The 21,577-nt window shown below is 40.5% G+C and overlaps 1 protein-coding gene and 1 long non-coding RNA gene across 3 annotated transcripts in view; both read left to right on the top strand.

The window, feature by feature from the left end:
- LOC119499307 (guanine nucleotide exchange factor VAV3-like) overlaps nt 1-5,946 on the top strand; it is a 65,740-nt gene extending 59,794 nt beyond the window's left edge. For both annotated transcript variants that reach the window (XM_037788582.1, XM_037788583.1), the window contains 2 exons: nt 3,561-3,709; nt 5,063-5,946. In XM_037788582.1, the coding sequence (XP_037644510.1) occupies nt 3,561-3,709; nt 5,063-5,104 (191 nt within the window). In that variant the 3' untranslated portion in view covers nt 5,105-5,946. The remainder of the gene's footprint in view (nt 1-3,560; nt 3,710-5,062) is intronic.
- Nucleotides 5,947-7,410: 1,464 nt separating this feature from the next.
- Nucleotides 7,411-21,577, top strand: part of LOC119499294 — a 151,518-nt gene continuing 137,351 nt past the window's right edge. The window contains exon 1 of the long non-coding RNA XR_005209367.1: nt 7,411-7,800. This is a non-coding gene — a long non-coding RNA (uncharacterized LOC119499294). The remainder of the gene's footprint in view (nt 7,801-21,577) is intronic.

Below are 21,577 nucleotides of genomic sequence, written 5' to 3'. Positions count from 1 at the left end.
AGTATGTGAACATTTCTGCATACTTGTGGACATGTCAAGTTAACTGTACTGTATGTAAGTTAACTACTCAACCTTCTATTGGTCAGTATTACACAAACATCATGTGCCAGGTGAAATGAGAAATTGTCTGATGCTTTCACTGTTTTGCCCTCCTCTTTCACGCTTCTCTCTCACCCATTCTTGCTTTTTGCTTGTTCTTTGACTTTGCCAACTCCCCCCCACACACACTCTCTGTCTGTCTCTCCTTTACCCTCTCTCATACTTTCTTTCTGTCAAACTTATGTTTACTTTGCTTATGTTCTCTCTTTGCTCCCACTACGGCCCGCTCCGTTTCTCTGTAGTTCCTCTTGGCGGCTGCAGCTTTGTTCCTCCTTCCTCCTCGCCTTTCTGGTCAGGTACAGGTACATCTTTTCTACTCTCTTTGTCTCTCCCTTGCTGTATGCCCACATTTCCAGGTTTCCAAAGACACACCGTCTTGTTTTCCCTGTCTCTGTTAAATAATGTAGTCTAATGATGCCGCTTTTTACGTCACATTGCCCAGATCGTACGAGTTGTCGTGTGGGGAAAAAAACATTCACGTCAGTCTCCTGTAATTCCATTTCTGACAGCTCTGATATCTCCCACTAGGTGCAAACAACTGCAGAATTGTCAGCAAACAAGTGGCAAAGAGCTATAAAGCTGCCATTGCTGGCATTTACATTTTACTAAAATGCAACGGTAACATTATCAATTCTATTATTACATTATCTGATTGAAAGGGGACATACTCTTTTGTTTGTATCGAACCACAACAAATATGTACGAAAATAAAAATAGCTAATTTACTTAAAGCTTGACTGCTTTCAACATGATGGCCGGGTCATAAACTTTCTCATTTTACAGCGAAACAGTATACTACAAGATGTTTCTGAAAACGTTTGAGGTGAGAAATAGGCATTACAGTAACATAATATTGATTCATATTTGATCAGCGCTGCCTAGTTTGACCGTTTGATTGGAGTTTACAAGCTTCGTGAGCAGGGATTGACAGCTGACTACTTGGCTCTGATTGGTTGTTTTTCTTCAAACTTGGTACAATCTTGCAAATACCATGTACTGGAAGGACTAAAAGGAGGCAGAGGAAATACATTTTTTCATCTGCCTTATGTACTACTGTCAGGATATTGTTACAAGTTGAGCAAATATGACAAAAAGTTATCTTTTTTTTTTTTTTTAGATTATGTTTTAGGGCTTTTATTGCCCTTATTAGAGCAGCTGGAGAGTGACAGGAAATGGGGAGAGAGAGGGGACGACACGCAGCAAAGGGCCGCAGGTCGGAACCACACCCGGGCCGCTGCCAGAAACTCCTCCGGGCAAGCCATAGGTCGCCCCAGACAAAAAGTTATTCTTATTAAAGGTACCAACTCCAGCTTTAATATTAACTTTTAGGTGTGACTACAAGGCTAGCAATGGTAGTAACCATCCTGGGATAAAGAGAAAATGCTCCAAAGTTGGAATAGAGGGAGGTTTTCCCAGCAGCATAATAGTCCATTAAGATTACTCTGTTTGTCCATATATGCATGCATGTATGTATGTGTGGGCTTGAGCTTCTGTGTTGGTATGATGTGCCTGTGTGTGCATTGGGGGGGAGTAGATGTATTCCTTTCATCCAGCATATCTTCCCTGTTGTGTCACCTGTATTTCCACAGATAAGGTAAACAAACCTGTGCACACCTGTGTTCACAAGTGATGAGCCCTGACCTGCATGTGTGGCTGTAACCTCGTATAATCTGATAAGTGTTGTGTTGAACATTAACTTTTAATGAGATCAACACATGACTTTGATAACCCATGACCTGTCATCTCTACTGTGTTTGTCACCGCCAAGCTGGGCAGCTCTATATATTTCTCCCCTCATCTGTGTCTTTTACACAAGTTAAGGCTCTTTGCTGCCTCATCCTTACAAGATATCCATAGATATTTTACTGTGAGAAATGTGTTTCATACCGTTGTAATGTTAACCTTGTACAAACTACGTATAATGATAATATACCACTCTATATTAAAGGTAGAGGAACCGTTTTGTTGAGTTTGCTCTGTGATTGTCCTTGGAGTCCCAAAAGGCACCTGTTTGGAGTGAACCTTGAGTTAATATTTTTTGTTGTCAAAGTTTTGTTAGAATTTAAAAATAAGATAAAATAAGTCCTCTTCACCCCCTTTGCCATTTGAATTGGACGTGGTGTATTTGTGCAGACTAATAGACTTATGGCATATGAGATGTATTTCTCTCCATCAGCTAAAATGTATGACATCATGAAGTTTGAATTTTGTAAATAGAAATGACCACTAATAGTTAATTTGTCCATTTATACATGGTGCTTTGTACTTGATGTCACTGAGCTTGGTACTTATTGTATGAGACGACTCAACGCATCTTGATTGAAGCATTGAGTATTTGATGTAAAGTCTATCAGCCTATTTTATCTGTAGTTTGGGATTTATCCTTTAATTATTATTACTGTCAATGTGTAGGTTATTTATTATTATTTATTACATTTTTTAAATCTTATTTTTCTTTCATTCTTTTTTTTCCTCTTCCTTTTTTAAAAATGTATCTTTGTTTTTTGTTCTTTATCCTTTTTGCATCAGCAATGGATGAGGGTTGGGTCGAAGGGGGATTTGGGGGAAAAATACCAAAATACGGAGGGAAAAACATTTACATTTGTGCTTAATTTGTATGTTTCTGTACACAAGATGCTACTTTAAATAGATTATTACGAAAAAAGAAATTCAAGGTTAAATTTCACCAAGCATCCTTGCCCTTACAAGTGCTCTCAAGGTAGGGCTGGGCAATATGGCCAAGATCTTCTATCACGATATAGGTCATTTCATATCTCAATAACGATATATATTACAATATAGCTTGTTTTCTGGTAATTCAATAAATAAACAGTCTATATGAAATAATCACAAGATAAAGCATATGTTTGTGTACTCTTGTGTGAATTAAATACTTGACAAATGAAAAGTCAAGAGTATTTACAGAGAGTTTCACACTACCCCTTCCCAAAAAGACAATAATATTTCCATATACACCGTTTGTTACATTGAAATGAGTAATGTAAACTGTAAAAACAAAACCGCAGTGTTCAAATTATATTCCCTCAAAATATTTCACATCAGGTTTTCTGAGAAATTTGAGTTAGTATCTGTATCTCGATATATCATTTTTAATCATGCTTTGATTCTATTGAAAGATGATAAATTATCATATTGAATTATCGCCCAGCCCTAATCCCACAGTGACAAACCTAAGAACACCTGTAAACTATGCTTTTAGATTCTGGTTAAATGGTTGTATGGAGCGTGACTTTCTGATTTTGTGAGCGTGATAGTTATTGGTGGACCAATGAGAGGAGAGAGACACATAACCACAGCACCAGAGATAATATAGTTCTTGTCCATTTGTAGTCCAATAGTTGCTCTAAGAAATTAATTAAATCACTGAGAGTGTTCTCAGAATATTTGTGAAATGTAGCGGAGATGTCTCTCAATAATAAGACGAGATCTCTTTGTCTCAGTGTTTTCTCCCAGGGTTGTCGGTATCGCAGTGGCACGCTATGACTTCTGCTCCAGAGACACACGGGAGCTCTCCCTGCTGCAGGGAGACATCATTAAGATCTATACCAAGATGTCCAATGGGTGGTGGAAGGGAGAGGTCGACGGCAGGGTAGGTCTGCTAGAGGATGCTGTCATTTGATTCCATCTTTACCTTGGTGTTTCTGCACCATCTATGCTGTTATCATACACAATGGTAGCTATTGTAGAATTTCTTTACACATATTCTACATATTCATACAGTATTACTGCACATCTAATTGACTGGACAGTTCGCTCTTAAATATCATGCATTAAAATTGCGGTATCATGGCATCATGTTATGCTGTCAGTTAATTTGAATAATAGTTATGAATGTCTACCCTTTTAGGGCTTAACGGGGAATACACTTTTTTAAATAAGTCTTCTTGTCTGAGCAGTAGAGTTTCAGTGTATGTACTGACCTAAATAGTCAATATATATTTTATTGTTTAAAGCAGGGCCTGAATTGGACCAAAAAAGGTGCCAGTACCCTAATTCAGCAGTTTCGTGACATAATCTTTGCACGCATCTTGAATATATTTATCTTTATACGCATATCTTTAAACGTATTTTTGTATGCATTTCATTACAAACAACATACATTTCCACAGTTTGTCCATACATTTATTTGGTAATTTTTTTTATGTAGCTATTCATACAAATCAAATTATGCACAAATATAATAAAACCAACTAAAAATATGATATCTTTTGGCCTACCAATTAAATTGGATAATGAGAAGGAATAGCAAAGGCAAGTCCATGATGGATGGGCATTAATTTAGCTCCAATGATGCAGTCACATTAAATGTCACCTTGAAGTAGGCTGCGGTGTGTCAATCAACATAAATTGAGTATAACTGAAAACATATTATTTAAATGTCTTCCTTTATTGTCTGGTAAACAACATTTCTCCCCGCCTGCCATAATGTTAAATACATAGCATGACGGAACAAAAAAGGAGAAAATAGAGAGTATGAGAATAAGAATAGAATTTAACTTATTTACATTGTTGCATTGGATCAGGCCTGAAAACATTTCAGCACTGGTTTAAAGTAATTAAAGTTCATTCAGTAAGTTTTTGACCGTACAAATACTTGATATGTTGGTGCCTATAGTGATGCAGGGGTTAAAAGAATTGTTGGACATAATTGAAGGTGTTTGGTGGGAAACTGGAGAGGGTTCATGGCACCTGCATGGAGGACGGTTTGATCTTGGCAGGGTGGGAAGCGGTAGTTGGAAACTCTCTGTATGTGTGTGCATTACGTAACCTCTGTGAAGCTCCTCACAGTTAGCGCCCTGTGTAGGCACAAGGACTGCAGCGTGAGGACAATTCACCATTCAAAATTGAGAGAAAATGGGAAAAATACAAAAAGTACATGAAAAATATATATCCTGTCAAATGTGCTGCTGCCTGAATTGTATTCTGCTTTGTTGCTTCTCAGATGGGCTGGTTCCCCTCGACCTACGTGGAAGAGGAGGACTGACTTTGCGGGCTGAATGACATTTAATTTGGCGTCCATTCAAAGCCAACCACCTCCAGCGAGCGCCGTGCTGCTCGGCCACTCTCTGTGCCCCGCGAGTCAGATCTCTTTGATAAAAACCCAGAGACTCGGACTAAAGAGGAAGTGGCGGTGCCCCTCGAAAACCTTCTCCTGCCCTCTGACAGACTCTCACACGGAGCAGATGTCAAATCACAGATTCCAGGAGCGTCACACCATATCTCGCCTCTCTGCGGCCCTGTCTGGCCCCGCGGCCCACTGGGAAGTGCATGTGCTGTACCCAGATAACCCTCCCCCTCCTGCTCACCTTGTCTTATTATTGATGGCTCCATTGGCTGGTGTGAGACTTGCCTTCACTGTCATCATGTTTCAATACCAAGGAAAGGCTCAGTCACCCAACTGGAACACAGATTCTGCTGACAGCGCACCGCCCAGGTACCGCACCAAATTGAAATGCAGGAGCGGAGGAGCTTCGACTGTTGGAACACCATAGCCCTCTTGGCTGTTCAGACTTTTGTGTTCAACTTTCTGTCTAAGACTTTTATTTTTAACAGTTTAAATCACTGGACTGATATAAACTTTGTGATATTTAATACAATCGGTGAATTGTGATTTGATGATGTTTTTAAAAAAAGGATGGAAAGCTTTCAGTACCACAGCGTGAAGGATTGATCCGTCATGCACGTGTGGCGTGTTTGACACCTTTAAGTGAAGTGATTTAGTCATATCATTACAGCACAACACGTCCGAAGACAAAGTAGTAGATAATGTTGTTGTTGGAAAGTGTTGAAATCCACCGCTGATAAAGCTATGTCTCCAAGATTTGATTTCTATTCTGTCATTTCTTTTAATTCATTGTTTAGTTTTGAATCACCACCTCAACTTTAAGAAGCATTTCTATGAGACAATGGATTGGTGTCAAAATTTAAAAACTAGTTCACGATGCAATAGTCCAACATTTTGGGAAATACACTTATTTGCTCTCTTGCCAAAAGTTAGACGAGAAGATAGAAAAGCCAGCAGCTGGTTAGCTTGGCTTATCATAGAGACTGTTAACGGGGAAACTGCTAACCTGGCTCTGTCTGAAGGTAACAACATCTGTCTACCAGCACCTCTAAAGCTCACTAATTAACATGTTTGTGTAATCCATACAAAAAACAAATTGTTGGTCTTTTGAGGGGTTGTGTGAGGGACTATTTCGGTGACTTTCTGGAGACTTGCTGGTTTTCTGGCAACCTCACAGCGACGACAAGACTCCAGGAATTAGTGAGCTTTAGGGATGCTGGTAGGTCTGTATGTTAAGCTAAACCAGGGATGGAAGTAATGAATTACATTTACTCTTGTTACTGTAACAAAGTAATCTTTTGTGCACTTGTGTACTTTTTGAGTAGCCTATTTAAAAGACAACAAAACATTAATTTTACTTTACTTAAAGGGGCGGTTTGTAAGAACCAGAAATGCTTGTTAACAGCGACACCTGTGGCCCTGAAGTCAACGAAAGTCAGCGTTGGAGACACCGGCACCCGGTCGGAGACGATAACGTTTCTCGCTGCAGAGCCCCGTCACTTCACAAGACACGGAAAACATCTGTTGGTCTGGAGGAGCTGCTGCATTTATTTCTGTACAAACTTCCACTATACATTTACTAGATATTCTCAGAGCTAAACTAACTCTTCTGCAGTGTGAAGTGTGCGCGCATGCATGTGAGGTGGAGTGAGCTGAGTGAAAGCAGGCAGGCAGAGGAGCAGAGGAGCAGAGGAGCAGAGTACAGCAGAGACTTCGGCCCTTGAGACCAAAGCTACGGTCTCCCCCGCGTCCTCCGACCGCGGCCAACACTGTTTTGCAAGACGGGCTTCACTAGATATAACTTTGGGGTTTTGGTGCTTCCATGTAGTTTGTGTTGGAGTCTGAGTCTGAACAGCGTAGCCACACGCGAGCGCGCATATGCGAGCGCGCATGGGACACCGACCCGTGTGATTTATACATGTAAGAAGTTACAAACAGTCCCTTTAAGTATTCTTCATCTCAAGTTCTGTACTTTATTACATTTCAAGTCCCATCCGTTACAAAGTGAAAACCAAACTCATAAAAAATCCTGATGAACCATGGGAGAATGGCACAAAAGAAAGGAGATACATAAAAATACATTATTATTATTAATATTATTATTATTATTATTATGATTGAAATAGCAGCTGCAGCAGAGAAGAAGCTGCTGATGTGTCTTATAGTTTGTTCACCTGTCTGTCTGTATTAAGCTGCTGGTGTGTCTGCGGCCACTAGAGGGCAGAGCAGAGCTGACACGCTGTAGCAGGTACGTGTTGAATGTGTGTACCTTGACTGTCCGGGGTTTGGAGGTGCAGTAGCAACTGGGCCGGGCTTAGCAGTTTGTGAACAGTATAACAATGCAGTAAAATAAAGAATGATGTCATTAAGGTTAAGGTTAGCATTATTGTAAAAAAACAAAGTTCGCATCCTTAATCAGTCACTGGTTGCTCCACCCGGCCAGCACGCAAAGTGACAGAAATCAAACACACCTGAGTTGATGCCTGAACAACAGGTGCATTCTGGATCCGGCTAGCACGCTAAATGCTAAACCGTGGTGGTGGCTCTTCCAGCGGTGACTTCAGATTGTGGAGGACTTCACGGTACAAAAGACTCACACAAAGCCGTCCAGACAGGTGTGTTCAACAACTAACTCACTGTGAATGTTGTAGGCCTGTCCATAGAAACGCTGAGGACAATGTCAATGCCAGCATGTGTCACTCTGCTTGCTGTAATGTGTGTGTGTGTGTGTGGCTGCTGCAGCTGTGGAGTTATGTTGTTTACATGTGCGTGTTGTTTCTGTCTTGATAATGTTAAATCCTTCCTGCCATTATTATATTATATTACACTACACTACAATACAATTACTGACCAAAGGATTGGTTTACACACATAAGATGCATTAGTCACAAAACAATTACAGTTTATTATACATGTATGTTATAAACTCATAATATACTTACTAGAAAATAGATATTATATTATATATTATATAGATATAAATGGATGACATGGTAATATATATTTTTTTCATTGTTTATAGTCATTCTCAACAGCCTTTACTGGTGCAAAATACAGTATATCACAGATCACATGGTTCAGATCATATCTGCCTGGTGATCACTCTTTGGCCACCAGGTGGTTTCATGCACATGAAGCCTCCAGAAATGAACCCTTTTCCAAACCCAATTTGCTGGAAAGCTTCAATGCTTCATGAAGCTTCAGCTTGCCATCATTAGTCCTTAGCTCTTTTCATTTATTTTCGTCCATTTTTGTTGAATTGTCTGAGATTTGTCCTCTTTTCTGGTTATAGGCTAAGAGTCCAGCGAGGCTCCACTGATTAAGCTGGTTGTGTTGATCATCAGTTGTATGCATGATCAGGCTGAAAAGTGCTGTGTTTGGTTTGGCTATAAGGGCTCTGTGGTGTGATATTTAGCCTGTATGATGCCATGTCAATGCACTGTATTGTATAGCCTAAAATGTGTTGTGCAATGTAGGCCTAATATGTCTTTGATCATAGGCACTCACTTTGTCCCCCCATCTCTCCCTCTTTAAACATGTAAAGCAGTTCAACTCAGAGTCCATTAAGTGACCTACTTTTTTACTTTTATCGGAATACATTTCTACACAAGTGATTTTACTTATACTTGAGTAAAATATCAGTAAAAGTGCTCTTAGGCTACTTGAATATAATATTTTTTAAAGTAAAAGTGCTTGTCTACCTGAGTAAAATATTCTTGTATTCTCTCTATCTCTGACCTAAACTAACCGTCTGCTGGCTGTGGCTTCATATTTAATGGACAGACATAGTGGTGTCTTCTCATGTAACTAATGCGTGTAAAAGAAAGTGAATAAGTATAATTCACAAAATAATCAAAGGATGCATTTAAACCGAAACGGACAACAGTTTCAGCTGAGCCCCATGAGACCCAAGCTGGGGACACACCAAGCCACCAGTTGAGTTGCCTCACGTTGCCTTTATCTTGGCTGTCAAGTTGCACTCAAACACGCTGCAAAGTCTACAGCGGGCGGCCAACTACCACGTATGTTCTGCGCCTGCGTGAGATGAACATGCTGCCGCCGATGCAACATGCTGAATCGGCGGAAAAAACGCCGACAAGGGCAGACTGGAGCCGGTGATGGGGGACACACAGCAAAAACTAGGCCGACAGCCCCAAACAGTCCGACGTCCGATCGTCGGCTTGGTGTGTCAGGGCCTTAAGGCTATGCTTCAAATCGTGTACTATTACTTTTTACTTTTAGTACATACTGCAGCTGCCTTTACGTACTGTTGCGTGCAGTGTGCATACATTGGGACATACTTCGTCATAACATTGCGCCTTGAACTTTGACCCTCTTGGTCATACAGTATATCTGCTGCACAGAGGATTGTGGGTCAGCACAGCCAAAAAAGCATGCTGGCTTGCATACTGCAAAATGCGACCGGATGTAGTAGGACATCCTGGTATTTTTGGCATACTGCATTTGACATACTATGTATTTTTAGTATGTCCGAAACCTTAGTATGAAACCATTAGTATACAAATTGCGTATTATTTCCTGTGGCATAAATATTCCACAATGCAATGCAGTAGTGACGACAACGTTCATAACAGACGTTGACGGACAGCTCTGTAACGTCAATAACACTTCAAGTTAACTGTAAGTATAAGATTTCACTTCGCTAGGCATACTATTTATTTTAAATTAATTCAGACTATCTTTGATTATCACAAACCCGTCATTTTGGTCACATGAGGTTGGCCCGGGTTACCATGGTTGCACGTCTCCAACCGACAAGGAGGCGCTCAGGAAATAACGACGTAAATTACTGCTCAGTGTGTCCGAAAAGATACATACTGCTGTTTAGTCACACAAAAGCATGTTGGACGATAGTACACCTATTGAGTATGTAGTGCAGAGTATGCGATTTCGGACGAAGCCACAGTATGTGAATATAGTGAATCATCAAAAGGAGGAAGGAAACCACACTTGGTTAAAGGGACTATTTGTAACTTTCAGAAATGCTTCTTAACAGCGACACCTGTGGCCGTGAAATCAACGAAAGTCAGCGTCGGGCTCGTGCTCGCTCTACATAGACATGAGCGAGCTTCGCTCAAAACAGTGAGGCGACACACGTCAGCTAAAACCACAATATCACTCTATATTTCAGCTGCTTGGCAGTAATGTTAGCTGACCAGATGAAGGTCTCTCTATAAATCACTGCTGATACTGTGTTTGCTTCTCCTGCCTCAGCGCAGGCTTCAGCAGTGGGGCTCCGCAGCGAGAAACTCATCTCCCTCCGCTCGCAGCCGGAGTGAACAGGGAGACACCGGCAACCGGTCGGTAACGAGACAACAACGTTTCTCTCTGCAGAGTCCTGTAACTTCACAAGACACGGAAAACCTCTGTCGGTCTGGAGGAGCTGCAGCATTTATTTCTGCACAAACGTCCACTCCACATTCACCAGATATTCTCAGAGGTAAAGTAACTCTTCTGCAGTGTCTAGTGAGCGCGCGTTCACGTCTAGAGGTGGAGCGAGTACCCGAGAACGCGCGCGCTGTCTGAGTGAAGGCAAGCAGGCAGAGGAGACGAGGCTCCGGCCACACGCGAGCGCGCATATGCGAACGCGCATGTGTCCCGACCCGGTACATCTATACGCTTAAAAAGTAACAAACAATCCCTTTAATATTTCACATTGTTCCCCTTTAAATGGCACTAAAGGAAAACAGGGATGCCCAGTTCTCATTTTTGTCTTCATACATGTAAATTAATCAAAGGGAAAACATACTGTATGCACATAAGGAATTACAAAGCCAAATAGGTTTTAAGAGGGCATGTGTGTATGTGGTAGATTTTGTAATTGGAGGTATAGGTAGTTACTTCACTGCGAGCTGCTCCATCTTTTGATCATTCACTGTAGAAACTGGCGAGCCCTTTTACATTCCACAGATTTAGTGTTTACCTCAACTCTTTTTGGTTTCAGAGTGAATGATTCAAGGGTGATGTAACAGCTGTTCACTGTAGAGCAAGGTAGCACAAGGGCGTTAAGTGATGCTGTTTTCCTTCAAACGTTAACATCCCGCTAACCATGTGTGTGACATCAATATTTAATAAAAAGCACACTCTTTGAATTGTACTTTTGAAATTTGATAGGCTATTTTTCCCCTCAGACACATGTTGCATTGCAGGAGCCAAGGCTATGTGGTTGCATCACAAATCATAGCTGTGTCTGACACAGTGGTGGAGGTGCAGTGGAGGACTGGCAGTGCTCAGATAATGGCTAAACAAACAGAAGAACAGAAAAGACAGACAGTTGTGGTATATGAACATACTGTAAAAAGCTCAGGGAAGCTTTACGTTCTTTTTTTAAATTCGGATCACTAAAATTGGAAACAATCTTGGGCCCTTTCACCAAATTTGCAACATGCAAGCTGCTTTTTGCAACATGAGATCATTCCTCTGGTGAATTCTGACACAATTCACTAAATTAAACTATTATTATTACTTATTTTTTTTACAATACTGATATTCATTCTTTAATGCCAGAATTGATATATTTGCTTCATTTGAGTCTATGCGGAGGTAGAAGGAAGTTACCGCTTTTATTGTTGTAGTCTGAGTAACGTGATGTCATATCCGTTCCGTATCCGTCAACCAAAACAAACCGCTACTGGCCGCAACGAGGAAATACAAAAAGGAGGGTTCGCGTGGATACGACTTGAACCCTCCCATGTTAAATCCAAAGTGGTAAACACTACACATACAGTAAAGGATGGAAACACTTTGGGTTTCACACATTGCAGGAAAAACAGAGCTAGACATCACGGCTAAAGCTGCATGCTAACTCTGTCATGGACAGGAAACGTTATTGTATTGCGGTAACGTGCAGTGAAGCCAGCCATCACTCTCATCTCCGTGGTCAAATCGGCCGATGCTACAACTGTAGAGCACCCATATACTTACATTTATAGTAAATACAGTCAAATGGAGCTGACCATGGATGTATAAAGAGAACGGTCAAAGCTAGCGACGCTAAGATGTTAACAAAGGGAACTGTATATACAAAATACATATATAGAAATAAGATTGATTGGATTATATTATCCAGAAGTATAAAACATTACATGTGCCTTATAAATGAAAAAGAAAATACCACTAATGTGTGAGGAAAATGTCTTTTATTCTTTGATTTTAAGGGTTGCTGGAAAAAGTAATGTAATAATTTCTGACAATGACTGATATATTTAACAATCAAACATTCTTACTGTATTCATTTAGATATTTTCCAAAGTAAATGTCCCTAGAAGTGTAGGATTCAACTTTTTCCCATGGTCTAGTGTTAAAAAAGGTATCAAAAATTGTAATAAATTGTAATATCGAATCACAATACTTGTAGAATCGCAATACATATCGAATCGGCACCCAAGTATCGTGATAGTATCAAATCGGGAGATAGGTGAATCATCCCAGCCCTACCAGAAAGCAGTTGTCGTATAGGAACATGTAAGTTGGTTCACTAAAATTGTAAACAATTTTGGGCCCCTTTCACAAAATTTACAAGATGCTATTTTCATTCCTCTCTCGTTAATTCTGACACATTTCACTAATTAAAACAAACCCCACATCTGTGACCCCTGCATGAGCATTAGAGAGCCCTTTAGGACTCCCATATGTATCTCTTATTTGCTGCCACCATTTCCACCCTGCATGTAAGAACCACTTGCTTTTGTGAAACAAGCTCCTTTTCTCGTTGATCCTCTTCTCTTGCTTGAGCAGAACAGCTCATCTAAAGTTAAGGAAAGTGGTTTAAATGAAGTTCAAATCTTACCTCATGTCAAATATCTAGACGTTATTTTTTTCTGAATGAAGTAAGGGAGTTTTTTTATGCATTTATTGCATGTGTGTTCACTCATGTAAAAAATAAAGAATAATGGCTAGAGGTATGGTGTGAGGGGAGATTTGAACTTCTACAATAGTGATTTGTCCTGTTCTGTATGGAAGGAATCGTCTCGGCTGTTGAGGAGTAAATCAACTCGTACAGCAATAATAGAGCTATCACTTTTTCAAAAAATCTGGTTTAATTACGTTAGAATTAACGCATAATTTGTTCTCGGCCTGTTCATTTGTGACAACATTGTGTCATTAGAAGCCAGATTGTAATTTCTTCAAACTGCCACAGCTAACTTCTATCCAGCCTCCCCAACAACGTTAGCTAGTGAACTGTTTTCTACCTCATTCTGCATGCCACGGTGTGAGACAAGATATGTGTCTGTGGTCATAGACAAAAAGGAGATATCACGGAAAGCAAGCTAATATTTGTAGCTTTACCAACTCAACCTATGGCTCCATGGCATGTTTTAAATAAAAAAATATTCGCTCTATCCAAATAAGTTTTTATTAACATACATAAATATAGTTAATATACAAACGGGGACGTCCTTAGGGAAAGAATAGGCTCGTTCGATGCCCATGTGTGCATGACGTCAGAGCAAGTCAGGATCAAGTCGGACATGAATCTAACCGGCATGCATTGCGCGCTTGGGTCATCTCGAACGAGCCTAATGTCATGGTTGACGGTATTGCCTCAAGGGGCTACCCCCAGTTCTGAAAAGTGAAGCGAATGCGGAAGTGCCTTAAATTTGCATACTTTCTAATAGCCAGCAGGGGGCGACTCCTCTGGCTGCAAAAAGAAGATTGTATAGAAGTCTATGAGAAAATGACCCTACTTCTCACTTGATTTATTACCTCAGTAAACATTGTAAACATGAGTTTATGGTCTTAATCACTAGTTTCAAGTCTTCTTAAATACAGCATGATGTTCATTTAGTAAGTTATGGTCCCATTTAGATTATAAGGGAGGACGATAAAGGAGGGTATGCTTTAGGGTGTGGCTACCTTGTGGTTGACAAGTCGCTACAGTGGCGTTGCTCAGCGTTTGGTTGTACTAAAGACACTAATTTTTTCCGGTCGTGCATTTCGTTTTAAGCATGGTTTTTTGCCTTGCTCCTCACCAGTTCCACTCTCTCGTCCAAATTATGGTCACTTCTGGCTCGAAAAAAACAAGATGGCGATGGCAAAAATGCCAAACTCGAGGCTTCAAAACGGTACTCCACAAACCAATGGGTGACATCACAGTGGCTACATCCACTTCTTTTATACAGTCGACACATTGCCTTCAGCAATTATGTTTTATCATGATGTTTTCCAATTGATTGGAAGTTTGTTGGAATACAGCTTTGGATCCTTTGAGCTCTTTGAACTCTTAGTATGCAGCTACAGATAGTTGTTGTCAAATTATGTCTCTAACCACGTCTCTGTACTGGTATTTGGCACATTTCCCTGCAGTGTTGTGATGCTTTGAAACTATTTTCTTCATTATAGTGCTGTTTATCAGGTGATGTGCTCTGTCGACTGTTTTAATACACTTAATAATTTAATTTAACCTATTACCTTTTGTATTTTATGGATTTTGAATTATAAGATTAAACAGAAATACGTGCATTTATACAACTAGTGTCTCACAATATCAGTATTCCAGTAATGTAAACACTCCCTCAGGCTTACTTTCCCCCCACTGCTCTGCAGCCTCTCTAATGACCAAACTCAGCAGAGGGAGGGCTCCGCTGCGCTAACAGTAACCCTCCCGTCACAAAGAGGCAGAAAGAATGGCTCCCTTAATACTCTTCCTCTCCTTAATCTGCCTGTTCCTGTCTTAGCCAAAGAGATGAAAGACGACGACAGAGAAGTTGGACAGCAGCCAGAGAGAGAGAGAGAGAAATGGGTGTACAAGGTTGCATGGAGTAGATAAAGTGCAGGGAGGAAGAGGATGGTGCGTAGGGGTATGTGTGCGGATCTGAGCGAGAGACAAAAGGCAGACAGAGAGAGCGAAGGAAGCCATGCATCATCTTCATCTGTCTGAATGATCTCCTTAACCCCCAGTCTTTGCCAGTCAGCCCCTCTGGATCTCTATATGGGGTTTAAACAGGGATTTAGCAAAAGCTGGAGCTGCCCTCAAATACGGTGAGCTCTCAGTTCCTCTCAAAAGGGCTCGACTCTCCAAAAGACTTTAAGATTTATATTCAACTGCTGACTTGTGACCATCAACCCACCTTACAAAAATCATAAAACTACTACTGGAGTTTTTCTGTATTCAGACAAGGTGCATAAAAACCTGCCATGCGAGAGAAAAGAGAAGTGTAGGAAAAAAAGAAGCTGACGTAGCTGACATCTACTATTTAATGGATTAAATCAGGATTTGACATGACGAAGGGGAACTCAACCAAATACTATGTTATTATTTATACTAATAAATAAAACAATCCTATTGATTAAAATCCGCAGAACCTTTCTGATTCTTGTCACCTCATCTCACGTTTACAGAGGATGGTCACGCCCTGCTCCTGTCAACAGTCAACGTTGATATCTTTTAACCATGAAGACAATCTTTTTTTAACCATAACCACGTTGTGATCTCAATCCTTATCAAGCATTTTATCAATGAGGAGTGATCATTTAGAAATATATACAGTATTTCTTAAGATGGCAACAGAGAACGTTTTTGGTGATTTAGACTCCATCAAAGTGAAGCACCTTCATAAAATGCTGACTCATAAATATCCCCTAAAGGGTAGACACCGCCAGTGGTGGTGGTGGTGGGGGAGATATGGGTTGATATCTTATGAGCAGCATCCTATAATTGATTGGTTCATGGAATATGGGAAGGATGATGATTGGCCTGATTCGAGAATGTAAGAAATTGGCCAATGAGAGGAAGCTGGAAAATGTTGGAGGAGTCTTAAAAAGCAGAAATTCGATGAAAGAAATGATCTTCCTCACTGAACTTAAAAGCCTCATTAGCTGACAAATGTTAACCATATCTCAACCAGGGTTATTATAGTAAACTAAAACTGAAACTAAAACAAAAATAAGCAGTGAAAAATATTTTTTTTGTAAAGTGAAACTAAATAAAAAATATATCCTTTTAAGAAAAACTGAACTGAAACGATATTGCCTGGGTAAAAAACTATTAAAAAATAAAATAAAAATGAACGTAAATTACTTTTTCTTTTAGCAATAATATATCGCAACCGAAAAAAGGAGAGGTCATGAATATCCGTAAACTCTCGTGACATTGAAACAGAAATTGAGCGGACTTGACATTCCAGGAGATGGCGCTATGCTGCATTTGCTTCACTAAAGCAGATTAAACATTAAGGTCAGCCATGTATTTGTTTGTACTGTATGTACCTACATACTTCTGAGACATTCTACCTGGCCCTGAGAAAAACAAACTAAAACTACTGTAAAACTTAATATATAAAAACTAAAATTAAACCTTTCTGAAAAACTGAAACTAAAACTAGCAAACACTCAGAAAACAAACTAAAAGTAAACTAAAATGAAATCGAAAAGTCAAAACTAACAAAACTATTATAACCTCGATCTCAACGATGTAGGTGGCAGATCAGAAAACATTCATGGGATGTTTTTTTGGAAGAGAAACATTCTGCAACCAGCTGTGTTGTTTAGGTATAAGTGCTTTCATATAGTGCAACCAGCAGGCCAAATAAATCACTTATCCAGTGAAATATATATATCCATATCTGCTAGATGGATAGGACAACTTTTCCTTTGCCATCATTATTAGGTCAATATTTCATTTTTTCCAATACTTTGTTTTACAGTAGCCTATAAATATCTGCAAAACAGCCTCAATTGCACTTAGGGTTTAGTAAATATTAGCAAGCTAAACAATAAACTAAAGGCTGGCCTACACTAAAGGAAATTTCAAATCTTAACAGATGTTGACAATGTGAGAGACCCCACATATAACGACATGTTATGTTAAATCTAACAGTTTTGTTCCTATAGTGTGTGGAGAGCAACGATCTGGCCAAAACAGCAGAACACACACTAACACATTCCATTCATGAACAACAAGAACATCTCGCAAAATCTCTCATGATCAAATGTGCCTTTGGTGTAAACAAACATGGTTCCCCACACACAACAGGACATTTGATCATAAATATTGAACATGTTTAATATTTATGATTTGAGATCTGTGCGGCCAGGATGGACTTCTGAGCAGATCGGGGGATGTAAAAAACACACTTAACATACCTCACGCCACAGGAATATCTGGAAAGATAATCTTTAGGACCATCAAAAAATCTGCTCTTTGCTGACGATGGAGGAACAGGGCATAAAAAATCATCTTGATTCTCGTGTACCTGGCATAAGATGGTGAACATTACCTGCTAAATATCATCATTTAGCAGGCTATACTATTTTAGTGTTTCACTCAAAGCACCGCTGTGCCAAAGTAAAACCTCCCGGAGCTTCCAGAATGGCTGTAGACGTTTATTACTTCTAATCATTAATAGAAAATACAATTAAATAATACTGTCTAGGAATTGAGATGAGTTTATCCAGAGAAAGAAAAGGAGTGAGGCAGAGAAGGTATAAGGACAAGACCACCCTCCTCGCCTGGATAGTGTTGCTAAGTCGCTGTGAGGACTCTATCAGTGCTACCCGGCAATTAAGATCTCACAGATCAAAGCAGTCTAAATGAGCTAATCCTCAGAGAACCGCTGCTTTCTCCTCCTCCGTCTAGCTCTCTCTCTCTCTCTCCCCCCCACCCTGGTTACTTCCTCTTGACTCGTGGCTCCATGTGCTGACTGTGCTTTGATGCTTGACAGCGGTGGGTCTGCTAAATGTAAAACGGTGAATAAATGTGCATTAATGGGTAACACTTTCATATCCTTAATGCCAATTTGCACAGGCTGGGGAGCATGTTTTCAAAGGTCTTAAGACATAATTGGTGATCATGAATCTTTAGCTAGTCTATCTGATGCCCACATGCAGAGCGCAGAAGCCTAACACAAACTTATGAGGGCCACATCGGCCAGAAAAGGCATTTTTTGCACAACATTTGGTAACAAGCAATATTCATACATCTAGGCCCGCATTAAAACTTATGGTGCAACAAGCCCCTTGTGAGGGTGGCGAGTCGGAACCGGCGCTGGCGTGAAACCCGAGTGACAGCTTTGAGGTCAATAGTTGTTCAAAGGAGCGTGACGCCGCTAGCTGCTTAGCAGCTCGGCCATTATCATAGAAAAAGCAGAGCATCTGCCTGTGACTCCTGTGGACAGGTTTAACGAGGTGGCGCCGCTCGTCATGGGGGCCGCTTTGGCAGGGCCTGTCTGTCTCTCACCCCTCCTGCTCCTTCTCTCTCGCCCCCCCCTCGGTCTCCCTCTTTTTCTCCGTTCCCTTCCTCCAGGTCTGCCAAACAGGGGTGTTTACTGCTGCCGCTTTCCATCAGGGAACCATTGTTTCATGGCGGGCGTTTGTGATGAAGGCTTCTGTCTTCCCTCCTTTATTTCTCCCCACTAACTTGAATCTCTTTGTCTTATTGTGCCCGTCGTCTGCCTAAACAACCTCTTCTCGTGTCCCTGTCAGTCGGTCTCTCCGACTATCTTTTCTGTGTCTGTTTCTTCTCTAACCGCTTCTTTGTACCAGATCTTTGTTTTGGGATTTTCTGCTACCATCACCACCTGTGCCTCTCTTTCTTCCAATACATGAGACAACAGTCGTTGGATTAACCAATACCATCGTCAACACTGGTTCGCAACAAATGTGGAACAAATACTATTTGTTAAAATAACGTCAGAAGTTTGCACATTTGCAGCAATAATAGCAATTGTATAGTTTTTTATTTTCATTTTGAGATATCCATTTCTGCTGCCGCCCTAATACAATGGAGGTGACTCGGTTTTACAGAGGAAATAGTCCCTATGAAAACTGAGGTCTGTGAATTATGAACTGGACATTGCTTCTGCTTTGTATTTTGTGTAGAGGGCAGTGTAAAGGGTAACACACACTGACGCACATCACAACACCTGCAGCCATTGTTATCTGTGTAAGCCTGCACAGTGGCAACATCTCGACCCGCGTCACTGTAGGATGACGCGAGTCAACACATCGGGATACATCATTGTCCTATTTTCCAGCTTCAGTGCATGTCGACTCCTCAGAAAAGCAGCAAAGTGTATCACATTTCCTTTTTCCAATCAGCGCATTTCGTCTGCTGTTCCTTGACAACTCCTTCTGTTGCCTTTGGTGTGTGCTACGGGCGTCAATTGACTTGTATCATCCTACAGTGTCTAGTACAGTGTACAGACTTGCATACATAGATAACAATGGGTGCAGGTATTTTGATGCATGTCGCAGTGTGCTGCCTTTTACAAATCATGCTACACTTTGCTGTGCTGGCAATGCATGTTGCACTTGATTTTTTTAATGTTGTTAGCACCACTAATGAAATACATGCATGGTTAGATAATAGGACTAGATAATTGAGAAAATGTTCTCTTTTTTTGTATTTGGGTAGACCCACTGGTTTGGGGCTGTGAGGAGAGGTAAAGAGCTTCCTAAAACTAATAAGCATTTTCATTTTAAGACTAAGACTGAATCTAAAATAGCTGCCAAATTGAACTAGGAGTCTAATACTTATACGCTATCCTTTCTGGTACTCAGGGTCTTATCAGACCGGTGCCTACTTAGAGAGCAAAAATACTATACCGTATATAACTGTTCAAATTGGCCCAGGTGTGATTTTTGGGACTCATTCTGTAGAGAAACTGACTGTGCTTTGGAGCAGGTGAATAATCTTTTATACATTCTACAGGTATGTTATTTTTGGTTTCCCAGTCAGAGGTGTTTATGCTGCGACCCAGGGGCCAACACAAACCCCACATCCCTCTCAGCACGTGAAGAAATGAGGGATAAACCGTTTTCTTCCAAGCTCCTGGAACTCTGGAGCAGACTGTGAATGGTATCTTTTATTTATGGACGCCGTCGGTGTGATACATAAATAATTTCTTCAACAGGGTGTCGGGGGCTTGCGGTGCCAATCCCAGCCGTGGCTGATTTGCAATTTAGGTGTGGCACTGAAGGCCACAAATGCTGGATTTGGCATTGAGAAAAAATAGACAAGAGCTGTGATCGTGTGTGACACTGAATAGGATTACCATCTGTATCCGAAGAGCCGATTGCTGCCCTAGATTGTATTAAAATGAGGGGACATCAGATTGGTTTGTGGTCGTGACAAGAAAGCTGATTTTTTTTATAGCTGTAGCTTAGTGCCTCTAAACAGTTCTGCTTAAAGATGCCTATGCATTTCAGATAAATAATTTCAATTTCATATTTTTTGCAATAACTGTTGCAACCCACATCGACATCGAAAGTTTATAGTATAGTCCTCAGCGATAATAGAATAGTTTCAAATGAAATAGATGACTTGTACCTTATGAAAAAATAGTGTTTTTCACATCATTCTTGAGCTGATGTATGGTGGAAGAGCGTAAGCATTGCTTCCTGTTAAGTTTCAAGACCTCTGAAAGAGCGGTATAGGGAGAAAGGTATTTCCATTATGTTCCAGCGGAGGCAGCTTAACTTCCTCTTTGTTCTGTATATTGATTCTAGTGTACTCTGGCTCTGTGTGCCAAGCCGACGAACCACCCACTAGCTGTCCTTGCGATGTCAGGGATGTGAATAGGAATTTGATAAAGCCACAGATGGCATGCTGCTCCCACCCCTCCATAACTGCCATTCCTGATGTGTTGCCACATAAATGGAGTCGATACAATTTCTGCTGCTGGAGCTGACGAATTGATTAAGATGGAGAGGGCGGAAGGTCCTATAGATGTTGGTAAATTAGTGGGCCTGTATTGTACACATACAAGCACATATGTGTGTGTGTGTGTTTGTGCTTCAGGCTGTCTCATATGATGTCCAACCTCTTTTAATTTAATACAATCTGATAAAAGTTGAATCCCTATTCTCTGCACAAAAGTCATCATCGTTGCCATCATTTCTAGCTCTGTCCTTTTTGTAAATTTTGTAAAAAATTGTGTACTTAGAATGTGATATGTGGTGATATATAATAGGAGGATACATTTTACAGTGATGGAAATACTACCCTGTATCACTGATTTCTCCCTGTGGAGCTTCTTTGCACTTATGCTCCTTTTCAATATAACCTTGCTGTATCTACTGTAACGGGAAGAAATCAGAAACCCCTGCCAATATACAAGTTATTGACTAAAGTTCAATGTAAGGCCTGGTCACATCAGCATTTAAAAGGACAACATTATGCAGAACAATCTGTTAATTTCAATGATATTGCTACGATCAGTCGATTCGGATGTGGGGATAATGTACATCTGGACACGTTTTATTGGCTCAAATGTGTGCCATTGATCAATAGTAAGCAGACGGTGCTGCCCTTTGATTGAGCAGAGAGGTGGCGAGGAAGATATCGTAGCATATTTGGTGTTTTGCTGCTCCATCCACTTTTCTTTAACCGTCCTCTGTTAGTATATACCTCTCCAGAAAAGGAATGGTTTG

This window comes from Sebastes umbrosus, chromosome 12, assembly GCF_015220745.1.
Source record: "Sebastes umbrosus isolate fSebUmb1 chromosome 12, fSebUmb1.pri, whole genome shotgun sequence".
Taxonomy (NCBI): Eukaryota; Metazoa; Chordata; class Actinopteri; order Perciformes; family Sebastidae; genus Sebastes; species Sebastes umbrosus.
Note: the sequence above shows the minus strand (reverse complement) of the source record. Positions and strands in the feature narration are given on the sequence as shown.